The sequence below is a fragment of the Heliangelus exortis genome, chromosome 6, assembly GCF_036169615.1.
Source record: "Heliangelus exortis chromosome 6, bHelExo1.hap1, whole genome shotgun sequence".
NCBI lineage: Eukaryota > Metazoa > Chordata > Aves > Apodiformes > Trochilidae > Heliangelus > Heliangelus exortis.
Genome location: NC_092427.1, coordinates 1,500,030 through 1,521,242, shown reverse-complemented (window position 1 = coordinate 1,521,242; position 21,213 = coordinate 1,500,030). Strand labels below are relative to the sequence as shown.

The following is a 21,213-nucleotide window of genomic DNA, read 5'->3' as shown; positions in this document are numbered from 1 at the left end:
CATAATACTTTGCTTTGGAAAATACTGAAATTAAAATATCACCCTTGGAAAACCACGTGTGTTCTCTTAAATAAAAAGAATGATTATTAACATTTTCTGGCCAACACTGCCCATTCTCTTTGCATCAGTGGCCACTTGGCCTGAGCACAGCTCTGGCTGGCTGTACAAACCTCAGCTTTGCAAGGTGGTGGTGCTGGTGCATTTTGAGCTGCAGGGGGTATTAGAAGCCAACCAACTCTGTCTCCAACCTTCCTCCTGATAAGACAGGGATAAAACTGTTTCTCAGGTTTCTTTTTAGCCTGGATCAGCTGGTTCAGGGAAGTCACCAAATGCTGCATGGGGTTAACTAAGCAAGAGAGAGGGGAACAGCAGCACAGCTGCAGATGCTTCTTTTCTCTGAACAGAGCCACAGCTTCAGGCACTTCCAAGAAATGTACACCTCAGACTGGAGCCCAAAACCACCTGGGTCTGTGACTGTCTGCAGCTTCATGTGGTATTTTGACAGTGATCTCACTCAAACTGACTTCAGTGATGAAGAACTTCCAGCAGTTGCAGTAGAACTGTCATCTTTTTCCCACTGAACAGTAGATCAGCACAGGACTGGCCATGGTGAGGCTCTCAGGCTGCCATCTGAAGGTCACCTGGGAAAGCTGCAAAACTGGCAGGATCCTGATTCCAGTGCTCTGTGGCATTTTAGAGGGAAAATCAATTCCAGAGCAAGCACTCAGGTCTCTTGGTGCATTTAACAGTTCTGCTCAGAGCTAAACTGTGCTGGTTCCTTTTCTTTTGGGAGTAGAGAATCTTTTAAGGAGATCCTCATTTGCAATGGTCATGGGATAAAGCAATTTCTTCCCAGTTCTCCTTACAACACATTTTATTCAGCACAGTATTTCCTTAAAAGATGTGTAATTCAGTTCTTCTGTGAGCATTTCCATACACTGGTATTTCTGAAGTGAGCTACACTGAAGAAGTCTTTCCAGAAGATAAAATCAGTTGCCCCTGTCCTCTGCTATTTCTTTTGGTTTACTGTATGGCCACTGTGAAATATTTTAGGTGCATTACCCCATGTCAGCAACACAAAATAAAATGGTCCTGACTCCTCTCCCACAGGATGCTGGGGAGAGAGAGTGGAAGAGGGACAGAGCCTCAGGCACAGCCCAGAGAAGGGGTCCAAAGGCAATCCCAAATTCCAGCTTATTCTCTGAGGTCAGGGGAGGTGAGCTCAGCCCAGGAGGAGAAGATGCCTCAGAAAGAACTCCCAGAGGAGAGGTTTTACCTGGGAAAGATGAGGAATCTGAACGTGTAGGTACACCTGGGGTAGTGCCTGATTTTTAATGATGCCAATGGATTTCAGCTCTCCTAAGGTGTGATTTCAGAGGGGAGGGATTCAGGTTATGTCACAGGGACCAGAGGGATATGTACCCTTCCCTTGGCACTGGCATGAATCCAAAAGTGGAACCATACTGAAGTGCAGCTGACCAGCTAATATGATTTGAGGCTACATGACTACCACAGTTCATGCTTTTTTTTTGAGCCATATAATGCTCCTGCTTAACAGAGACACCCAGTGAGAGGCACCTTAGCACTGGCTGGAGCAGCAGCAGTGAAAGATTAGGAAGGAATTAATAATGAAAGCAGTTCCTGAACTTCACTATGCCCAAAAAGACTGCTATTTTAAAAATGTCTAGACATACAGCACCATCTGATTACTTAAGGCTGGCTCTCACTAAATGAAAAAAGTGAGGTTTTCATAGTTTTCAAGTATCTTCACACTAAACAGTGGTCTTGCAGAATTTGAGCTGCAAAATAGATGAAGCAGGACACAGTGCAGAAGACCAACAGAAATGGCTTTGCTATATTAAATCATAGATCACCTTGGTCTTTTGATTTGAACTTAAACCAAAACTGCCACCTCTCTTCTAAGTGCTTTAAGTCAGCAATAACTTTCTTGAAACCAAACCACACAAAACTGATCCAAAGCCTGCTGGGCAAGTCCAAGTGGAGGGCAGGCTCTGTGCAAATACAAGTCTGAAATCTGGATACTCTGAATTTTGGAAACATTTCTGTTATCCAGGTGAGGTCTCACTTTGTTGGCTCAGGCAAGCAGGTAGGACTGCAGGGTGGGGTGTTAAGGCAGAATTTACCAGATCCTGGGGATGGACAAGGTCAGCTGGGGCAAGAGAGAAGGAGGCTGTGAAGTTTGGTATTTTAAGCAGCATACAAACCCAAGTGAAGTTTCACCAAAATAAATCCTTGTGAATCATTACTCCAGAAAAAAGCTGCTTGAAGTTTGTTGCTTCCATTTGAATTGAAAATAAAACCCATCTGAAACTGAAGCAATCTCTCTAAGGTATGCATAACACAAGGCAAAGTCTTCTGGTAGTATTATCAGACCCTTAGGGTTGGGCACTTCTCTTGCTGATCTCAACTTCCAAATCTGTTTCCAGACTGACTCCTTTGCCAGCAGTTTGCCAACTGTAAGGCAAAAATGACAACCTTCCCAGTGACCATTCTGAATTTCTTTGAATTAATCTGATTTCTCCTCACAGTTCTTTGGTATGAGAAAGATGGGGATTCACAGGGTGTGACCATTCCCCTGGTACAAAGAGCAGGCTCTGCACCCCCAGACCCAGGTGACACACAGCTATTACACTGAAAAATCCAAGTCCTCACCCAAGTTTGCTGCCACTGAGCAACTTCCTGTGCTGCAGAAACCAGGTGTGGTTTTCCAAAACGAAAGCAAGTTTGAGCTGCCCTGTCCAAACACCCACCCAGCACCCAGCTGCTGCAGGACCTCTGCTCCTGGGGCAGCAGGTTGGTTGTTCAAGGTGAGCAATCAGTGACACAAGGGTGAGTGAGCAGTGACTGTGCTCTGGTGAGGTGCTCAGGCACTGCTGTGTCAGGATGGATGCAGACACACAGCTCCCACCTGAAGCAGAGTCCCCTGCAGCCTCCTCTCAAACCAGGACTCTGGGGTTTTGGCCCTTCAGGACCCTCAGACAGCACTGCTCCACTCCTGAGGTCATTTAATAGTGTGCTGGGGGATGGGGTTTACCATACCCATCACCTGCAACTTATCATCCTGCCTAAGATCACACTAACCCAGCACAGGAGGCAACCAGGAAAGCATCAAACAGCTTTTTTCTCAGCACCAGAAGCTGACTGAGGGCTGCAGGGCTGCCTGGATCTCCATCAAGTGAAGTCATAGGGTCTGAACTCAGCTGGAAGTGAGGAGATCACAGCAGGAATGTGTAAAACTCCTGGTACCACAAGTCCTGTAGCCTTTCTTCTGTACTTACTGGGGGGCACTGTGCCAGTTTATCAGCTGCCACCAGCTGCACATTCAAGTGTTTGCTCTGGGACTTCCCTCGGGATTTAATCAGTCGCTGCAAAACCTGATGGGGGCAAAGAGGAAAACAGGAGTTCAGGAGTTGCCTCTCTCCAGAAAGCTCACACTGACATCCCTCTGGAGGACTCAGCTCTCTGTTATTTTGAACAAAAGGAACAAAATATTGGCCTTGAATAGAAGCACAAACCTCTTCTGATAATCTCCCTGAAAGCCATGCACATTTCCCTCTGCATCACACTGCAAATACTTCAGTTATTTGCAGGTACTTCAAATGCAGTGCAAGTGGTGATTTTGCTTTATTCTCCTTGAAAAACTAGTTTGGTTTTGACAATGCAATTTTCTACAGACCAGGAAAAGTTTACAAAAACAGAATAATACTGGATTGATTGCAGCAGTATGTTACACTGAGTAGCAGTGATCTGTAACTTCATTTGTTCTGAGGTGCATTTGGGTACATTTTTTACAGGTATTTTACACACACAGTTGTGTTACTTTTTTTTTGATTTATGTCCACTGTGTTCATTGATACAATTTAAGGGCTGGAAAAGGTAGCAATCTTAAATTATTTCTCTGTAAGGTTTCAAAAAAATTACAGGACAGTAGAAAAACAAGGAATTTTTTAAGTCAGAAGGACCTCTAGAGGTCTCTGTGCCAACCTCTCACTCAAAGTAAGGTCAGCTGGATGAGCTCACCTTCCCTGAACTTCAAGGGGGTCCTGACAGCTTCTTTCTCCAGCCTGCCAGGGTCCTGAATGACAGCCTTGCTCCCTGGCACATTGCCCTGCCACAGAGCTGGGTACTGCCCACAACCCTGAACATCAACAAAGGGCACCAACCAAAACACTGAACTGTCCTGACCCATTACTGACCCCCAGGGGACCACTGGTAGCCAGCTGGACTCTGAACCTCTGACCAGCACCTTGGACTTGTTAAGGTGAAGGCTCACAGAGAGCTGTGTTGGGTGGGGGGGGACTGCAAAGGGGAACTACAGAAAGAATTTGCTCCTCAGAATTTTAATTTTTTTTTTTTTTTTTCCTACTGAACCTCACTGTGTGCCTTGGCTAAGGCTAAGTTAAGGTCTAGGGCAGAAAAAATAAATTGCATCAAATATCCCCCGGACAAGCCATTGATCTGAAAAAATCACTTTTTTTTTCTTCCTCTCACTCTTTCTTTCTTCAGGTGCAGGTAAGACACTGCTCAGGTGCACACTGCCCTCCAGATCCCCCTCAAACCATGTATTTTAAGGGTGAGATACATTACCTTTGGAGAAGACACTTTAACATGGACAATAATTGGTGCTAAAGATGTCTTGATAAGTTGTGCAGGATGATTGATGGTGTCTGCATCCAGGACAACCAGTTGTAAGGACCTTGCCAGCTCAAAGATTCTTTCAATTTCACTCTGTACTTCAGCTAGGGAAGGAAAACAGGAGAGGTAAAACCAATCAACCCCAGCATCACTTAGACAGAAACATTACCTCTCATTTATTTTCACACATACATTCTGTACATGAACCCCATAAGTGAATTAATGTCATTTCCATAAAGCAAACTATTACTCGAGGCAATTTTTAAAGTAAATATTACCTTGGAGACAATTCTATTGCCTGAAAATGCATACATACTATATTAGTTTAGAACATCCTTGTATTTAAACATTGGGTACAATGAAACACATGTTTCTATTAACACAAAGCAGACTTAAGCATGTTTTCCAAATCTGCTAAGTAACTTTGGAGTCAAAAGATTTTTTTCATCACAAAATAGTGTTTATGTTTAAGTAACTGACAGGGTATTATTTGAAAAGACACTAATGGCAATGTGCACACCACAGCTTTTTTGTCTGAAGAAAAGGGAGAGATTTATTTCCATGTAAGTTATATTTCTGATATTTGTGGTTCTGGCCCTTTTTAATCACTCACACACATGTGATGAATTTTAAATAAACTCAGCAGAAACTGAAGCCTGGTAGTTACACCACCACAGCACAAAGGAGCTGTATGTCAGCAACTCACATGCAGTATATTTGCCTAAGAGCTGCTCCACTGAGTAAGGTGCATTCACAGGCACAAGAAGGTTTGGTACTACCCTGCAGCACTTCATTTTGGGGTGCCTACTCCTGTACCAGAATGCCAGCATGTTCCCTTCTTGGCTGGACAAGGGGAAAGCTCTTTGTGATGTAGAATTCAAAAGCAAAAAGCTGAGAAGAGGGAGCTGTGAGGCCAACTCATCTCGGGAAGAAACAGCCCTGAGCCCTGCTACAGGTCCTCAACTCATCCTGGGCCATTAATGCTTGGGATAAAACAGCACTGAACCCTGCTGCAGGTCCCCAACTCATCCTGGGCCATTAATGGTTGGGATAAAACAGCACTGAACCCATCTGCAGGTCCCCAACTCATCCTGGGCCATTAATGGTTGGGATAAAACAGCCCTGAACCCATCTGCAGGTCCCCAGCTCATCCTGGGCCATTAATGGTTGGGATAAAACAGCCCTGAACCCATCTACAGGTCCCCAACTCATCCCGTGCCATTAATAGTTGGGATAAAACAGCACTGAACCCAGCTACAGGTCCCCAACTCATCCTGGGCCATTAATGGTTGGGATAAAACAGCCCTGAGCCCTGCTGCAGGTCCCCAACTCATCCTGGGCCATTAATGGTTGGGATAAAACAGCACTGAGCCCAGCTACAGGTCCCCAACTCATCCTGGGCCATTAATAGTTGGGATACTGCTTGTTCTACCCCAGGTCACTGCTTCACCTGAGGGTAACAGAGCACTTTGTGCCACTCCCCACTCAGGCAAAACTCCTCTCCCATTTGAATAGGTGAAGTTGGGAATTACACTGGAAAATGCTGCAGAGACATTTCAAAAACACAGAGCTGATGATGTCCTGAAGGCTGCAACCCTGTCCCTTTCCTCCAGCAGGTGACCACGTTCAGCATTCCATCTGTGCCCATGTCTTACCTAAACTGGATCTTGTGTTTGAGCGCTCAATTATTGCCCTCTTGCTGGGATTGTTTAGCACAGACCTCTTAGCAAGAGAAATGTCAGCTGTCACTCTAGTTATTGATATCCTATGAGTAAGAACACAGGACAGAACAAAAACACAGCAGTCAAATTTTCAGTGCTCTGGGCAGGAGTTACAGCTACATTCCATTCCAAAGTGCAAGTACAATAAAACACCACTCCAGAGGTTTTATAGCCCAGTTATATCATCATTAAGGAACAGGGGAAGAGAAATGCTGCATAAATGTAAAATAGTTTCTGTTCCCTACACTACTGCAGAGTCTGCTAATTCTACTTAATGCCTTTTGTTAACTTGTCTCCTCCCCAACTCTCTCCTCTCCAGCACAAACTGACACAGCACCAGAAATACTCCCAAGCCATGCACGTCCCGGGGCAGGGAGAACAACAGAGGCAGAGCAGGAACTGCACTTCCCCAACCAGGTGGCCAAAACCTGAGATGAAACCTGGCACTGCTGAGGGGTAAGAAAGGCCACGTTTGGACACCTGAGCCCAAGTCACTCATCTCTGAGTGCCTGTTGAGTGAGCCAAGAGAGCTGCTTGCTCTGGGGAGGCTGCTCCTCCAAACACACACCCTCCTCCTGCAGGCAGGGAGCTGAGCTGGTGGATAAATCACTTGGTGACCAGGAGAAAAGTTGAGCCACAGCCATCTGTACTGCTGGAGCCTCCTGCTTAACTTCAGGAAGGCCCTTTTTTTACTTCACCTGTCAATGAGCTGATGAGACAAAAGGTTGTAAAACAAAGACCATGTAATCACTTCTCATAAAATCCATATAGAAGGACTGTGAAAGAACCATGAATCATGGGCAGAAAGCAAGCTGGAAATGACCAGCAGCCATTCCATACAAGATTTATGCAGCTCCAAGTGAAATTATCAGATGGAGAGTTAAAACAATAGCACTTTTTCTACCTAAGACATAAATAAATTTATTGCCAGAAATTACAGCAGAGACCAAGAGTGTGAGTTTCAAAAAGAAATGGGAGAAATGGATACATCATGGGTCTAGAAGTGATGATACAACACAGTGGTCCAGATCACACCTCTGGGTCCTAGATCTGTGACTGCTGGAATCAGAGATGTGGAACAGAGGAAGGACCACGAGCTGCTGTGCCAGCTAAGAGCAGCACTCTGCTCCTGTTGAGTAAGGAGCACCTTTAAGTACCACTGCTGCTGACAGATGGTAAGAAAAAAATTGTGCCTTTGCCTTTTTCCTTTTCAGGTGGTGTGCAGAGTCAGGTTTGCAGTGATTAAACACAATGCATGTAGAAAATGATGGAGTGAGAGGCTCTGCAGCAGCTGTTCCCTGAGTGCCTTGTGCCAGCCCAGCTCCAGCAGGCTCACACACAGCCCCTCTGCTTTAGTTCCCTGGCCAGGAGAGGATGTTGCCATCCCAAAAGAAGGAGCTGACAGAAGCCAGGTGTATTAAGAGACAGGGAAGGAGTCCTGCTAGTTGGAAGCCCTACTGAAGTCTTTTGAAAAGCTCCTCCTTGGGCAGTCATTTCCCTCCTTGATAATGGGGACCTGCCACAAAACTGCAGAAGAGATGGGACAAAAAAATTAAAGGGAGGGAGGAGAAAGACTACAAAGCCATGAAAGTTGGCAGGAGGACCAAGAAGCAGCTGAGGTGCCTGAAAATGAGATTAATTCATTTTCCTAAAGGTACTCAGAGCTCAGTTGCATCAGCCTCCTCGTGGCACTGAACTTTCTCAGTGAGGAAGTTTCCTACTCCTACCTGTCCCAGTTGCCAGTGCTGCTAATGGCAGCCAGAGCTGCAAACAGCACCTGGCTCCAGGCAGAATCTCTCCCTTTTGCCCCTCTGTGCAGCCCAAGGGCCTGGTGGGGGAGAAGAAAGAAGCACAAGGCAAGGAGCAGGCTGAGCAGCCCAAATGGGGGCATCTCAGTGTGCTCTGCTTTTTCTTCTCTGTGTTTATGCACTGCTGATCTTCACAGATCAGGCCTCTGACGAGTACATTCTCATATAGGGTATAAAAATACCCCTCATAAAGGATATATTCCCAGCAATCACATGGTGGCAGCTGGAGATGACTTATCACTTCCAGTTGCCATGGTTTCCTACCTCAAACAATGACTTCCAGTTCCCACCAGCATATGGCAAGCTGACAGCCCTCTGCCAACAGCTGGAAGAGAACATCTGCTGCAGGTCTGTACCCACCCCCAGTGCAAACAGGCACTGGTGGGATGAGCTGCAGTGGGAGCAGAGGAGTCCATCTGCTCAGGAGTGGGGAGAGGAGGCACTGACAGGGTGCAGGAACAGCTCAGAAAAATGCCAAATTTAACTGCAGGCTGCCACGTGGAGTGCTTCATCAGTCAGGGTGTAAATCAGGGCTCAGATCACCTCAGCTGGGCAGTCAGAAAGAGGGCAGGAGAGGAGATGTTTTACACACACAAGTTATCTTCTTTCTTTAAGATGTTCATGTCTAAGCTGCCATCTCCTCACAGCACCCCAAGGGGTACCTTGACCATAAATCCCACTCCACCTCTCCTAAACAACAGACACAATTATTTTCTCTGTCCCAGTGCCACTGTACAAGGTAGTTTCCTGTCATGTCCCAGCTAGCACACTCTGAGCTCCTCTAAACACCTGGAATATACCAAACAAACTAGGATGAAGGAAGGGCAGCACATCCCAAGCTACAGCTGCTGATGAGCTCCACTGGAAAGGAGGAGATGCCAAGGACCAAGCACACATTCCTAGCAAAGAAATCCAAATTATCCCTCTCACAGCTCACCAGCTGAACAAGATGAACCCTCTTTAGAATTTTTGAAGCTCTAATGAATTTTTTTTCTATGTATTTTATATTCTCAGCATTTCCTTCTTAAGTATTTTGGCTACTGAGACTATTTAAGAGTTGATTTTTTTTTTTCTTTCAGGTGCTGGTTTGATGCACTATTGCTGCACCCTACTGAAATCTGGTGTTCCTGATTCTTCTTTCAGGGCTAGGGTGTGATGAGTGTTATTTAGAGAATATCCTGCTGCACAGGAGCCTGGAATTTCAGGAAAGTGCTGGAATGAACAACTTCAAAATAAAAATCACTTATATTTGTTGCCTGCACACTCCAGTGACTGGCTGAGCTGGTCCTGCAGTACACCTGGAGCCAATGGTTAAGAAATGATCATATGCCCCAAGGATCACCCATAAAACTGTCCTTTTAGGTGCATTCAGTCATGTTCAACCCAAACAAGGGACTGGAGAGCTCACTGAAACAAACCAGCAGTCCACTCAGTCCACTGACCCAGCTGGACAAGGGGCACAGCCTGCTTTAAACATTAAACACCTGACTGACCTGGGAATGCCAGCTTTAAAGATATTTTGATTCTCTCCATGCATCCTACTGTCACTCCATCTAATTTCTCCCCCAACTCCAGGCTGGTAAGATGCTGAGGCAGAGTTATTCCATCAAATTCAAGAAATCTTACTCCAGACACAGCAGACATAAAGACACATGCACCCCTAGTAACACATCAGTTGTGTTGCAGCCCAGGGCTGGCTGCCTTTCAGTGCTGGTAACAAAGCTGGGAAATCAGTTTTGAACATGCATCAATTTTCTTGCATTAAAAAAAAAAAAACCAATAAACAAACCACTAAAATGTTAGTGACACACAGGGGGAACAGCATGAGCAGGACAGGGTTTCTCACCTCCCATCAAACCTGTGCTTCAGGAAGTCAAAGAGAGCTTTCTGCATCATGTCTGTCACCTTTGCAGAGGGGAGGAAGGTTGAGCAGGGAGGATTGACAGGGAGAAAAAGGAGTCAAAAAGTAAGAAAAGAGGTGAGTGGAAGGTTAAGGACACTGCCACCAATCAATACCTTCTGCAGGTAGCAACCAGTTAACTTCCATGCTCTGGGCAGCAGGCTTTGTAATCAACACTTGCAAGTTCTCTGCCTCATTCCCCAGACTCTGGCAGGGAGGATGTGGGAGCTGTCACTCCTTCTGCTCTTGCCTTGCCCCCATCAGAGCACACCCCACCACCTTCCCTCCTGACACCCTTCCCCAGGGGATGCACCACGTGGCAGAGGCACAAGGGACTATTTGGGTTGGAGAGATCATTCCTTTGGTTTTTTTCCTAGAATAACATGATTAGAATGGGTTTAGAACTCCAGCTACAAGATGCCTCGTGCTGGGTGACTGCTCAGAGAGAGGAGGATGATGTTCAGAGAGGATTACAAGCTGAAAAAAATTAATGTTCCCATTCCTCTACCAGGGAAAGCATCTGAGAGAAACTCAGCCCCAGCAGCTCTCACCTACTTCATTGAGTGAGCTGCTTGGCTTTTTCAGGACAACTCAGGCTGACACCTATTGTCTCCCAGCCTAGACAGGAACTTAATCAAACCCCCCAGGCCTCTGGCAGTTTATTTCTCCTCAGCTGTCTTTCAAAATGGTTCTTAGAGAATTTACTCAGGGAAAAAAAGAAGTCAAAAGAACTTTCCCATATAGCTTGCAAAGGAAAATCGATGTGTTTCTGTCAGGTAGAGCACTATTTGCAGATGAAATTCATCTTGTGACTGTGTTACCATTCAAGATGTCATGTCCAGTATTATTTTCCTAATCAAAGGTGGGGTGGCATATTTGTAAAGGTATTAATTAACAAAAAGCCTCTGCCCCCCTGAACCTGAGAGTCCCTATGCAAATTCATCTGTGCTGCAGCACCATGGAAGTCAATGGATGAATTTACTCCTGTCAAGAAAACATCACCATAACATTAAAAGGCAGAAAGCAGAACATGAAGTACATAATTTCTGCTTCACCAAACTCCACTTTCAATCATTCTTACAAAAAAACCCAAACCCATGGAAAAACACTGCATTATCCTAGCAGTGGTACCATGTTGTAATCTTCCCAAAAAGAACCATTCCAATATGTTTAATAATATCCTTTAAACTGCTAACAACATTAATTAAGCTAAACGAAGTGTATCTTTGATTTTATGTTCATGTTCATTTAGTTCCTCATTCAGCAAAACATTTAACAGATGGTTAAGTTCACCAAAATGCCCTGCTAGAAGCCTGTGCTCGTTTAGCACGTGTTAAATGCTCATTTCAATCTGCAGCAGCCTTGGAAAATGGGTGCCTGGTTTATCTGAGCACATTTACATCCCAACCTCCAGGGGGAACAGAGGCAGAAGGGTTCAAGGTTTCTCTACATACTCCACTATGCTATTATGCTTTTACACAAGTCAAGAAAACATGCTGAAAAAATAAGTCCCCACGTTCAGTTTCAGGTGAACAAACCTGAACATGCTGCAGCAGCCCAGCTACTTCATTTGCCAACAGTTTTTATAAGTGAAAAAAGGAGAACAACGAGGGAGCCTCTTCAAAATTTTTGTCCAATTAAGTTCAAAGCATGTGCTACTTTGACCCAAATTCCACATGTATACAGAAGTCTAAGCAATTAATTTGATTGCTCCAACTTTTTTTTTTTTTTTCTTGTAGGGGCCACAAACGCTGTTTTTCTCACTTGATTTAATCAAGGAAAAAACTGTACAGAAAATGATGAATGGGGAGTGTGCTGGAAGCAGTGAAGCTGCAGCATGCCTGCAGTGTTCTGAAATCACCCACCCTCAGCTGAGCCATCACAAGGAACAGGAACTGCTGCAAGGTAGGAAGAAGCTCAGCCAAAGGGTGCAAAGTGCTAACCATGCTCTTAGTTCCTATGTAAGCTTGTTAACAATTATTTGAGTTTAAATCACCATAAAACACTGGCACTGGGCCACAGGCACTGAATATACTGAGGATAAGAAAATGCTACCTGGACTTCATACCTCATAGCCTTTCAGGGATGGACCCACCAAGACAACTGGCCTCATGGATGGCACCACATCATAGGGGGGAATATGTTCTGTCTGGAAGAAGAAAAGAACCCTTCAGATGGGTAACCAAGGATCCACACGACAAGCCTGGGAATTATGTATTAGAATGAGATAAAACAAAATGAAAATTAAAGCACTACTTACCACTTTTTGTTTCTGTTTTGCTAAAAGACCAAATGAGAACTCGGTTAAAAAACACACACTGTGTAGATCAGGCATAACACTTGCAAACAAAACTCTCTTTGCCAAGAAATTCTGATTTCTCCCAGTGCACCTCCCCCGTGGTCAGCCCAGTTTAACCTGGTCATTCAACCCACTCTGGGGGCAGCTGCCACTTTTCCCAAGATTTTTTTCCCCAGTCCCTTAGAAACCACTGCATGTCAAGAAACACATTATCTTTCTCCACCTCCACATGCAAGCACTTTTCTGAAGAATGTCTCAATAAGCCAGCAAAAGGGGGAATCACTCATTTTCCACACGCAGTTTTTAAAACAGAAGTTCTAGGAATAGCAAGAATTTCCTTAAATAAAATCCTGTCTTACCAGCAGAAGTGGGAGTGGCTCGAAATGTGCCAGAAACCATTTCTCCAAGACTTGAAGAAGAATTTCCACTTGATTTCCTGCGGTGTCAGAAAGAGCCCCATTAACACCAAGAGCCCAGAGCTGCAAATGCTGAGGTTTTAGGCAGCAGCAATGAGAAACCACAAGGTAAAGGAGGGTCTTCATCCACATTCCTGCTCTGGGAAAGCTTCCTCTGAGGGGAGAAGCAGGGACATGGGGAAACCAAAGTAATTCAGTAGAGCTCCAAGGCTGGAAGATGAGGCAGGCCATGAGGGCAGAGCAGGTTCCTCTCCAGACTGAGCCAAGCTTTTATCTGGAGCTACAGATCTGACTATTCCTAAGAGAAGTGCCCAGAAATCAGCTGTCATAACCCATTGCTTGCTAATTCTATCATACAAATCCAGGAGTGTTAGTGCAAACTACTTGAAATCTCAATAGGTATCCTGTACAATGTATCCCCTGTCTGGTTCAAACTTGATTTTATTCCTAATACTCTCCACAGGTGAGATTAGACAAAATCTTTGTCAGAACTGGTGATTTGGTGGAGTCACGTGTGCACACAAGCAGAAAATTCCTCTTCCCATGCTGTATCTGAAACAGTATCCTCAACACTCTCTTAGTGTCCCTCTCCCTGAATGAGATAATCTTCTTTCTTACAGTGAGATACATTGGCTTCCCCTGAAGCTATTCCAAAAATTATGAAAGCAGTTTGGGAAAAGCACAGCTAATGCTGCTCAGTCGTTCTAAAACCATTTCCCCAGCTGGTTTCTACTTGAAATGATTCCTGACCCTGGTTAAATAGATTAGTATTTCAACTACCTGACAGTAATTTACAGGCTAAATTATGCTCCTCTCTCTGCTACCTATTAGGTCCAGATTAAGTTGGCTCATGTCTCTTTACTCTGCAGTTGTAAAAGTTTTGTTCTCCTTATCTGTGTGACCATTTAAATTTCAATTACTGGGAATAATACCTTAGTAGTAATGCAATTAGAGTAATAAGGAAGTATTTTGTGTGTCAACAGAAGAGAGACTTCAGTGTCTGAACTGGGATCGTGAGAGTTGAGTTTTACTTTCTAGACCTATGACCAAGTTTTTATTTTTCATCTCTATGAAGTGTGAAAAGTCTGGTTTTGCCCAAAAGAGAAAAAGAGGAAAAAAAAAAAATCAAAACAAAGCCAAGCAACAAAAAAGCCACACAGCCCCTTCCCCCCTACCTTAAGACCATAACAACTGGGAAAAAAAACCCTGTCAGCCTTTGAGGACCAAGCTGACTTGAATTTATGGGGACTTAAAATTCTCTAGCCCTTCAGAAATCTCCATCCATACCACTCACACTGTATTCCTGATCTTTCCTAAAGTCAATACACATTTTTTTCTTGTTTCTCATCATCAATATCGAGCACATCTATGCTCTGCAAACACAAATTTTCGTTTGGAAGCCCAAATCAAACACTCCTCCAAATGCACTGCAATAAAAAAAGAATCAAGTGACCTTTGAAAATATTGCCTGGTGTCAGGCACGATTTTTAAATTATTTTAAAAGGTTACAGCATTCTTACCCTCCATGGAAACGTCCTCTCTTCTGCTCCTGCTGAATGCGGATATTCTCCAGTCTGAGTGGGCTTGGGATAAAGCCAATCTCACAGCCCTCCTTAACCAGCCTTCCTATCCACCAGTCATTATTATATTTCTGGAACACAGAAAAGTTACTGGCTTCAGTTCAAACCCTCCATGTCCAAACCCCCCTTTATTTTGTTATTTACAACCCTGGACTCCGCAGCGCCTCAGTTTGTGTGACTTGAAGTGAAGTTGAGAGGTGCTGGAAGGTGTTTGGGAGGTTGATGTCTTCTGTGCAGCATTATCTGTGGCAGTCCTGGCCTCCCTCTTATCTGCCCCAACACGTCCTGCTGTGACTTCTCCTCTGATGGCACCAGCTAAGGGGTGATTTAATCATCTGAACAAAATTTGGTGAACCGAGGCCATCAAACTGCCTCAGAGCAGCCATATGAAGAAGTCAAACATAAAAATAACATCATCAGATCACCATCAAAAAAAAAAAAAAAGCTACTGGCTTCTTGTGAAATTTAATGGTCTACACTAAAGATCACCACCATAATTTTTCCTTTTTCCTTTTCAAGTACTTGCACGGGTGTTACTAAAGTTATTCCTTCACAAAAACCTTGTGTGGTGGAAAAACTCTACAAACACCATTTTGGAAACCAAAATAAAGACCAACCCACCCAAGACAAGATAGAAAACTTACCTGCTCCAGCAATGAACCAAACCCATACCTACTTAATGCTATGGCAGAGCTCTAACCAGAGTTGTGACACCTCTCTAAAAATGGGGTTTTATAGTGCTGCTGCCTAGAGGTAGGTAAACCCCTGGGAGGCATGTCCTTTTAAATATATGACAGCTGAAGCAAAATTCACCTTTAGGAAGAAACTTTACTATATAACTGAACATATTAAATTTAATTTTATCATCAACCAAGTTTTTTCTACATTATTGAAAGCTTGGCCTCACTTGAATGATGGAAAAATGAAAAGCAGCATTGTAGTGGATGTCGTAATGGAAAAGGATTTGTAGGAGCTGGCTGCCAGCAGAGCTTTTGAAGAAAAACATCTAAAAATCTTATACTCTGCTGTGCTTTATTAGGCACCTCAGTGTTCAATAAAACCCCATTCTATTGCACAACCAACTTTCAAGCCATTAAGAGCAGCACGAGTCTACCAATTCTGTCTGCATGCCTCTAGGAAAAAGTTATCACAGAAATCTCAATAATGATAATTTCTCTTGTCTCCATATTCTCAACATTTAAGTTCTCAAGCACATAACTACCACATTATAGCTGTCAAAGGTACAATGATGCTCAGCTGAAGTCTCTGAAACATCCAGAGCCTCAACATTGTTGAAATTTAAATTACCCTTTCCATTAATCCACATAAACACAAATATTAATGTATACAGCTATCCTCACACCCTGATCTTTTAAACCTGTCCTCTTTATACAGCTGTTACTTACGGAAGAGGTTCCATTATTTTATCATTTCAACTTTTAAAGAACATATTCTTTAGGCTGTTATGACCCTGTTTCAGTGTGCAAAGCTTCATCTTAAAAGATGCTTCTGCTTGAGTCAACAGAACTGTGTTTTGCTGCTGCAGAGCAGTGAAATCTGCAAACCTCTGTAAAACCTGAGTCCCACCAGCATTACCCCCTCTGGTTTGGTTCTAGGTGTATGGCTTGAATGTGGGAATCTTTGTTCCATTAGCAGCTCGTGGACCTCTGAGGGGTGTTTCCAGCCCTCAGATCAGGATCAGTGAATGCTGAGCAGATCTGAGCAGCAGGCAGGATGGTGCTGCAGCAGGTGATCTGCATGAGGTCACTACCTCCCATATGTTATTCTTTGCATTCAGCATGTGGGAGGATTACAGTTCATCCCCATTGGCTGCCAAGCCCATGATTTCTTCCTCTGTGTTGTCAGTAATTGTTGCCACTTCATCTTTGAAGCAAGCACATCATGCACAGTCTTGTAAAATGACAGATGAGACATACAGGACACATTCTCAATATAGCAGCTCATCACTTGCTGCTGCTGTTTCATCCTGTCAGGAGGGTGACCTTACTTCTTACCTAGTTTAGCACTGTTCTAAAATCTGGAACCATGTTTGTTCCATCCAAGCAAGCCTACCAGATCCTTGAAAAACAGGTTCTGCAAGGCTTTTTTTCCATGCAAGCTATGGATTCTAGCATGGGCAACCATGCCCCAAATCCTGCTGAGCTACAGCCACAGCTTTAGGCGAGGTGAAAGTTTCATCTTTAACTAAAGAAACTCTGCTAAGCCCTCAGCAAGGCTCACAGGTCAGTGGTGATGCAATCCTGGTCACTTAGATCATGGAAAAAAGCTCACAGAATGCCAAGACGTGGACTTGGGACAGACCTGATTGTTCAAATGGTAGCCCTTGGCATGCAGAATTATTTCCTTTTACTGCTTCTGTGGTTTTACCTCTTTAATGTGTAGGAAGTCCTTGGCATCAAAGGAGATGGCAGTGCTTGGGACAGGAACATCTTCATCCAGAGCTCCACAATAACTCACATTTGTCTTAACAGCAAATGCTACTGGTTTGGACTACAAATAGAAACACACATCACAAAGAGGGGAAACTTTTCTGAATCAAGAAGGGATTTGTTGTACCAAATTACTGAAAAATCTAGCAGAGGACATTTGCCAAATACACCAAAATTCAGACCTAAGAATTTCACATCAGGCAGCAGAGTTCAGCTCACTAGAGAAGATCCTCATTTATACAGAAGTATTTACACTGTATTCCCCCCAAACACCTTGTCTGCAGGTAACTGCACCCAACTGCCAAACTATTTCAGAAGACAGCATCATCACTACAAATCAGCAGGGGGAATTTTAACAGGAGGCAAAAGATAAAAGCCACAACTTCATTATAATTAAAGCTGAAAGAACACACCTTGGCCCTCTCAAGCTGTATAGCTGCTTGCTGCTCTCTTTCTTGGCGGATTGCTTCCCTGTCTTCTTCCAAAGAGACATCAGAGTCTGAGGGTCTGCTTGTGTAGGAATCTGCTGAGCCCTGAAATTAAATCCATGTCACTAAGAAAACAGATGCAAGAAACACAAAGCCCCTCCCCAGTCACATTCATGAAACACTTTAAAAATACTTGCTTCTAAATTTCTTTGAGGGAGTTTTACACATTGTTGCTCACACACACAAAAAAATGTACAGAATTTGGCAGAGAAATAGCCTGCCTTTACTCATCAGGTGCACTAACTCAAAAGACAAAAATCCCAAGAAAAACCTCCCCACTTTTCATCTCTTCACGTTCTTATTGACACAGTGAAATACAGCTCAGTTGTCAGGCACTGTCCAGATATCTTTATAATATTTAAATCCTGTTTGGCAACGTTGGATTCAAGATTGCCAAGGGTTAGGTCACATCAAAGATAATAAAGGTATTAGAAAGCTTGGGTAGGATCACCCCTCCCTGCAAGTCCAGCACCACTGCCTGAGTACTTCCCTCCCTGCTGGGGATAAAGCTTTGTTCTGTGCTCCAAGAAGAGGGAAAAAAAGAGGCAAAAGTCACATTATCAAGAGCTGCTCAGCAGGGCAACACAAAAGGTGGCTGATGCCATGGGGAGAGGCAGCAATCCCACCCTACCCAGGTTCTGGCTTCCAGCACTTGGCCAGGCTGGTAGTGACTGCTGAAGAATCCAGTATATAAAGCTGAGCTACAATAAATAATTTCTGTTATTACATTTCCAGCAGCAAACCGGAGGCAGTATCTGTGTGTTTATTTATATATCTACAGAGCTCCAAAATCTGTAACTTTAGATGTGCTCCAGAAGAGCCATTCTACAGCATTATGTCTTTCAGTTTCTTTTCCTTAAATTGATTCACACCCCGCAGTGCAGGGACACAGATTCTATGTAATCTACAAGAGAAAGATTCATCCTCCCCGTGTCAACTAACAGATTTTTCAATATTGATGTGAACACACATCCATTAGAAGGCTCCTGGCAATGAACCACTGCTGAGCATATGCTCTCTTCTTGTCACATAACTCCCAACTTGGCCACAAGCATGGCACTGGGGAGGGCAGCTTTCCTCTGTGGCAAGAACAGGATTTCCCTAACACATCCAGCACAGAGATTCCATCCTAACAGAGCAGAAAAATCCCTTCCCAGAACAGCACCCACAGAGCCAGGAGGGGTGAGCACCTCTGTGTCTGCAGGGCCATCTCCAGGGGGCTGACATCCAGTCTGACATCCCCAGGAGGAAAACCAGCAGAGCAGAAGCTGGCAGCAGCACAGGGTTTTTGCAGGCTGGGAAGCCAGGGATGCTGCTCTTCCTCCTGCTTCCTTTGGGATGTAGCAGAGACCACAGGAACTCAGCACTGCCACAGGGCCAGCTCTGCACCCACTTATTCCTCTCCATCTCGGAAGCAAGATCAGAACTTAAGAGCCCCAGTGCCTTCCCTGACCATACCAGCTCATCACACCTAAAGAAGAGGGGCACCAGGAGACCCCCTGCCTGCCCTTCTACTCCAAACTCCATCTCTGTTCAGTGACTGAAGGTGAAGGTTATCAGTGGGAGATGGAATTCAGGTGGTCAGCTGTTCTAGCCCTAAAATTCCAGCCTGTCCTCCATGCTGGGGTCTGCACTGCTTGAAGCAATTAGAGAATAAAAACCCAATAGACCAGAAGTTGCAAAGACAGAGCAGCTTCTCATTTACTGCCCACAAAAAGCTCAAGACACAAAATGCTTTGTAGCTGGTGATCATCACCTTTTCCTCCTTACAGACAGCAAAGAGTGGCAGAAAGGAAAATGGGGAAGTAACAGCACTGTCCAAATAATAAATCAAAAAGCGTAATAACACAAATAACATCTTGCAGTAGGAATGGGCTTCTTTCCAAGGTTTTAGTCCCACCTGGCCTGACACACTGCAAGGGGAACACACCAGATCCTGCCATGCCTGAAGCCTGAGACAAAGCCCCCACTGCTGTCACCCAGAGCAGCAGCACAGTTCCTCACCCCCCTGCTCCCTGACCCTTCATTTCCCCCTTCAGTGCCTGGGTACTGGAAGATGTGTGAGAACAAGGCACAGGACACTGTGTCCAGTTCTGGGCCCCTCAGCTCAGGAAGGAGATTGAGGTGCTGGAGCAGGTCCAAAGGAGGCAACTGGGCTGGGGAAGGGATCCAGCACAGATCCTATGAGGAGAGGCTGAGGGAGCTTGGGGTGTTGAGGCTGGAGAAGAGGAGGCTCAGGGGAGACCTCATCACTCTCTCCAACTCCCTGAAAGGAGGTTGGAGCCAGGGGGGGGTTGGGCTCTTTTCCCAGGCAACTCTCAGCAAGACAAGAGGGCACAAGAGGTCTCAAGTTGTGCCAGGGGAGGTTTAGGTTGGACATGAGAAAGAATTTCTTTCTGGAGAGGGTGCTCAGCCATTGGAATGGGCTGCCCAGGGAAGGGGTGGATTCTCCATCCCTGGAGATATTTCCAAAGAGCCTGGATGTGGCACTCAGTGCCATGGGCTGGGAACCACGGGGGGAGTGGAGCAAGGGTTGGACTTGATGAGCTCTGAGGTCCCTTCCAACCCAGCCAGTTCTGTGATTCTATGATTCTATGCCATGTGCAGCTGGACTGCAGAAATCATCTGGATAGGACAATGGGGAACAAGAAGGGCACAGCCTCTATCTGTGCATTTATTCAAGTCCCCTGGCTGTCACTCAGTGTCTGTAAGGCAATTTAATGGACACAGACACCTAAGCTGGATGGACAGTCTCCCATCCTGGCTTTTAATGGTCTGTGTCTGAGCACTGACCTATTTAATGCTGTCAGAACAAAGCAGTCTTAACCAAAGCAGCTGATACTGCAAGGCCAGCCCAGGCTCAGTGCTATCCCTGCCTGTACCCCAGTGACAGGGACAGGCAGGACCCCCTCTCCTGCAAGTCATGCCAGAGAGCACGGGGCTTAACTGGGAGCTGCAGCCCCGGGACTGGGACTCACAGGATGCTGAACTGCAGCACCACACTGGGAAGCAGGCAGCACTCTGTAAGCTGACAGAACAAGCAGTCTGAGGGAAATAATGCAGCCTGGCATGCAGCAAGGTGCCCTGAGCACGGGCCAAAAACACCAGTGTCACCATCACTTGGAGCAGGGGACCCAGGAAGGTGAAGGTTTGCTTTCCTCAGCTCAGTCCCTGAGCCAGACTGCTCAGCCCTCAGGGCTCATTTACCTTGCAAGCCACCTCTCTGCCTTCCCAGCCCAATTTTTGCAGCCTTCATTCACCAGCCAAGGGGCACTTGTGGGTAGCAGTGATGCTGCTGACAAAGTGGGACTCAGGATCTGATTGAGGGAACTACTACCAGACAAGCAGCCCATGCATTAAAAATGAACCTTGTTATCCTCACAAGTCTCACTTTGGACTCTTTTTTTTTCCAGCTGTGCACAGACCAAAATGTACTGTGTGTAATTTTTGGTTCTGTTCACAATCTTTGGTCGAAGATCAAAATACTGACAGCACTGTTGTGCAATATTGTCAGAATACTGTGCAACAAGCCAAGACAAACACTCCTGCCTGAGCAGAACCAAGTGCAATGAAGTTCTGGACTAACAGCTCCTATTTATTTAAGCTGCAATAAATGTGCTGGTCCTAAATCCTATGACACATCCACGCTCTTGTTGCAGCTCAGAAGCTGGAAGTGACTTCCTGACCGTGCAATGAAACCAAATTCTGTCAGTAGTCTCAGGGAAGTGAGAGAAAGCAGAGGAAAGGTGGCATTCCCCATCTTTTCCTGTACACCAACACTTAATCAAGAGAGACATTTTCATTTCTTCATTCTCCTCTTGCTCCCAGCAGTGAGTTGATAATACAGGGTGTTGCACAGATGCCCACGGTTTCACATTCACACATAATTTTCAAG

General features: G+C 45.0%; 1 protein-coding gene across 9 annotated transcripts in view; it reads right to left on the bottom strand.

Moving 5' to 3' along the window:
- CACNB4 (calcium voltage-gated channel auxiliary subunit beta 4) overlaps positions 1-21,213 on the bottom strand; it is a 90,084-nt gene that overhangs the window by 10,440 nt on the left and 58,431 nt on the right. For 8 of the 9 annotated variants that reach the window (XR_011726431.1, XR_011726432.1, XM_071746352.1 and 5 more), the window contains 10 exons: positions 17,244-17,363; positions 16,769-16,891; positions 14,321-14,451; positions 12,744-12,820; positions 12,346-12,365; positions 12,154-12,234; positions 10,032-10,090; positions 6,312-6,421; positions 4,609-4,760; positions 3,300-3,395 (listed from right to left, as the gene is read on the bottom strand). Coding sequence is in view for 7 of the 9 variants with exons in the window: in XM_071746352.1 (XP_071602453.1) it covers positions 3,300-3,395; positions 4,609-4,760; positions 6,312-6,421; positions 10,032-10,090; positions 12,154-12,234; positions 12,346-12,365; positions 12,744-12,820; positions 14,321-14,451; positions 16,769-16,891; positions 17,244-17,363 (969 nt within the window). In the remaining 2 variants the exon portion in view is untranslated. Of the gene's footprint in view, positions 1-3,299; positions 3,396-4,608; positions 4,761-6,311; positions 6,422-10,031; positions 10,091-12,153; positions 12,235-12,345; positions 12,366-12,743; positions 12,821-14,320; positions 14,454-16,768; positions 16,892-17,243; positions 17,364-21,213 lie in introns of those variants that run through there. The other variant, XM_071746357.1, reaches the window with a different exon arrangement.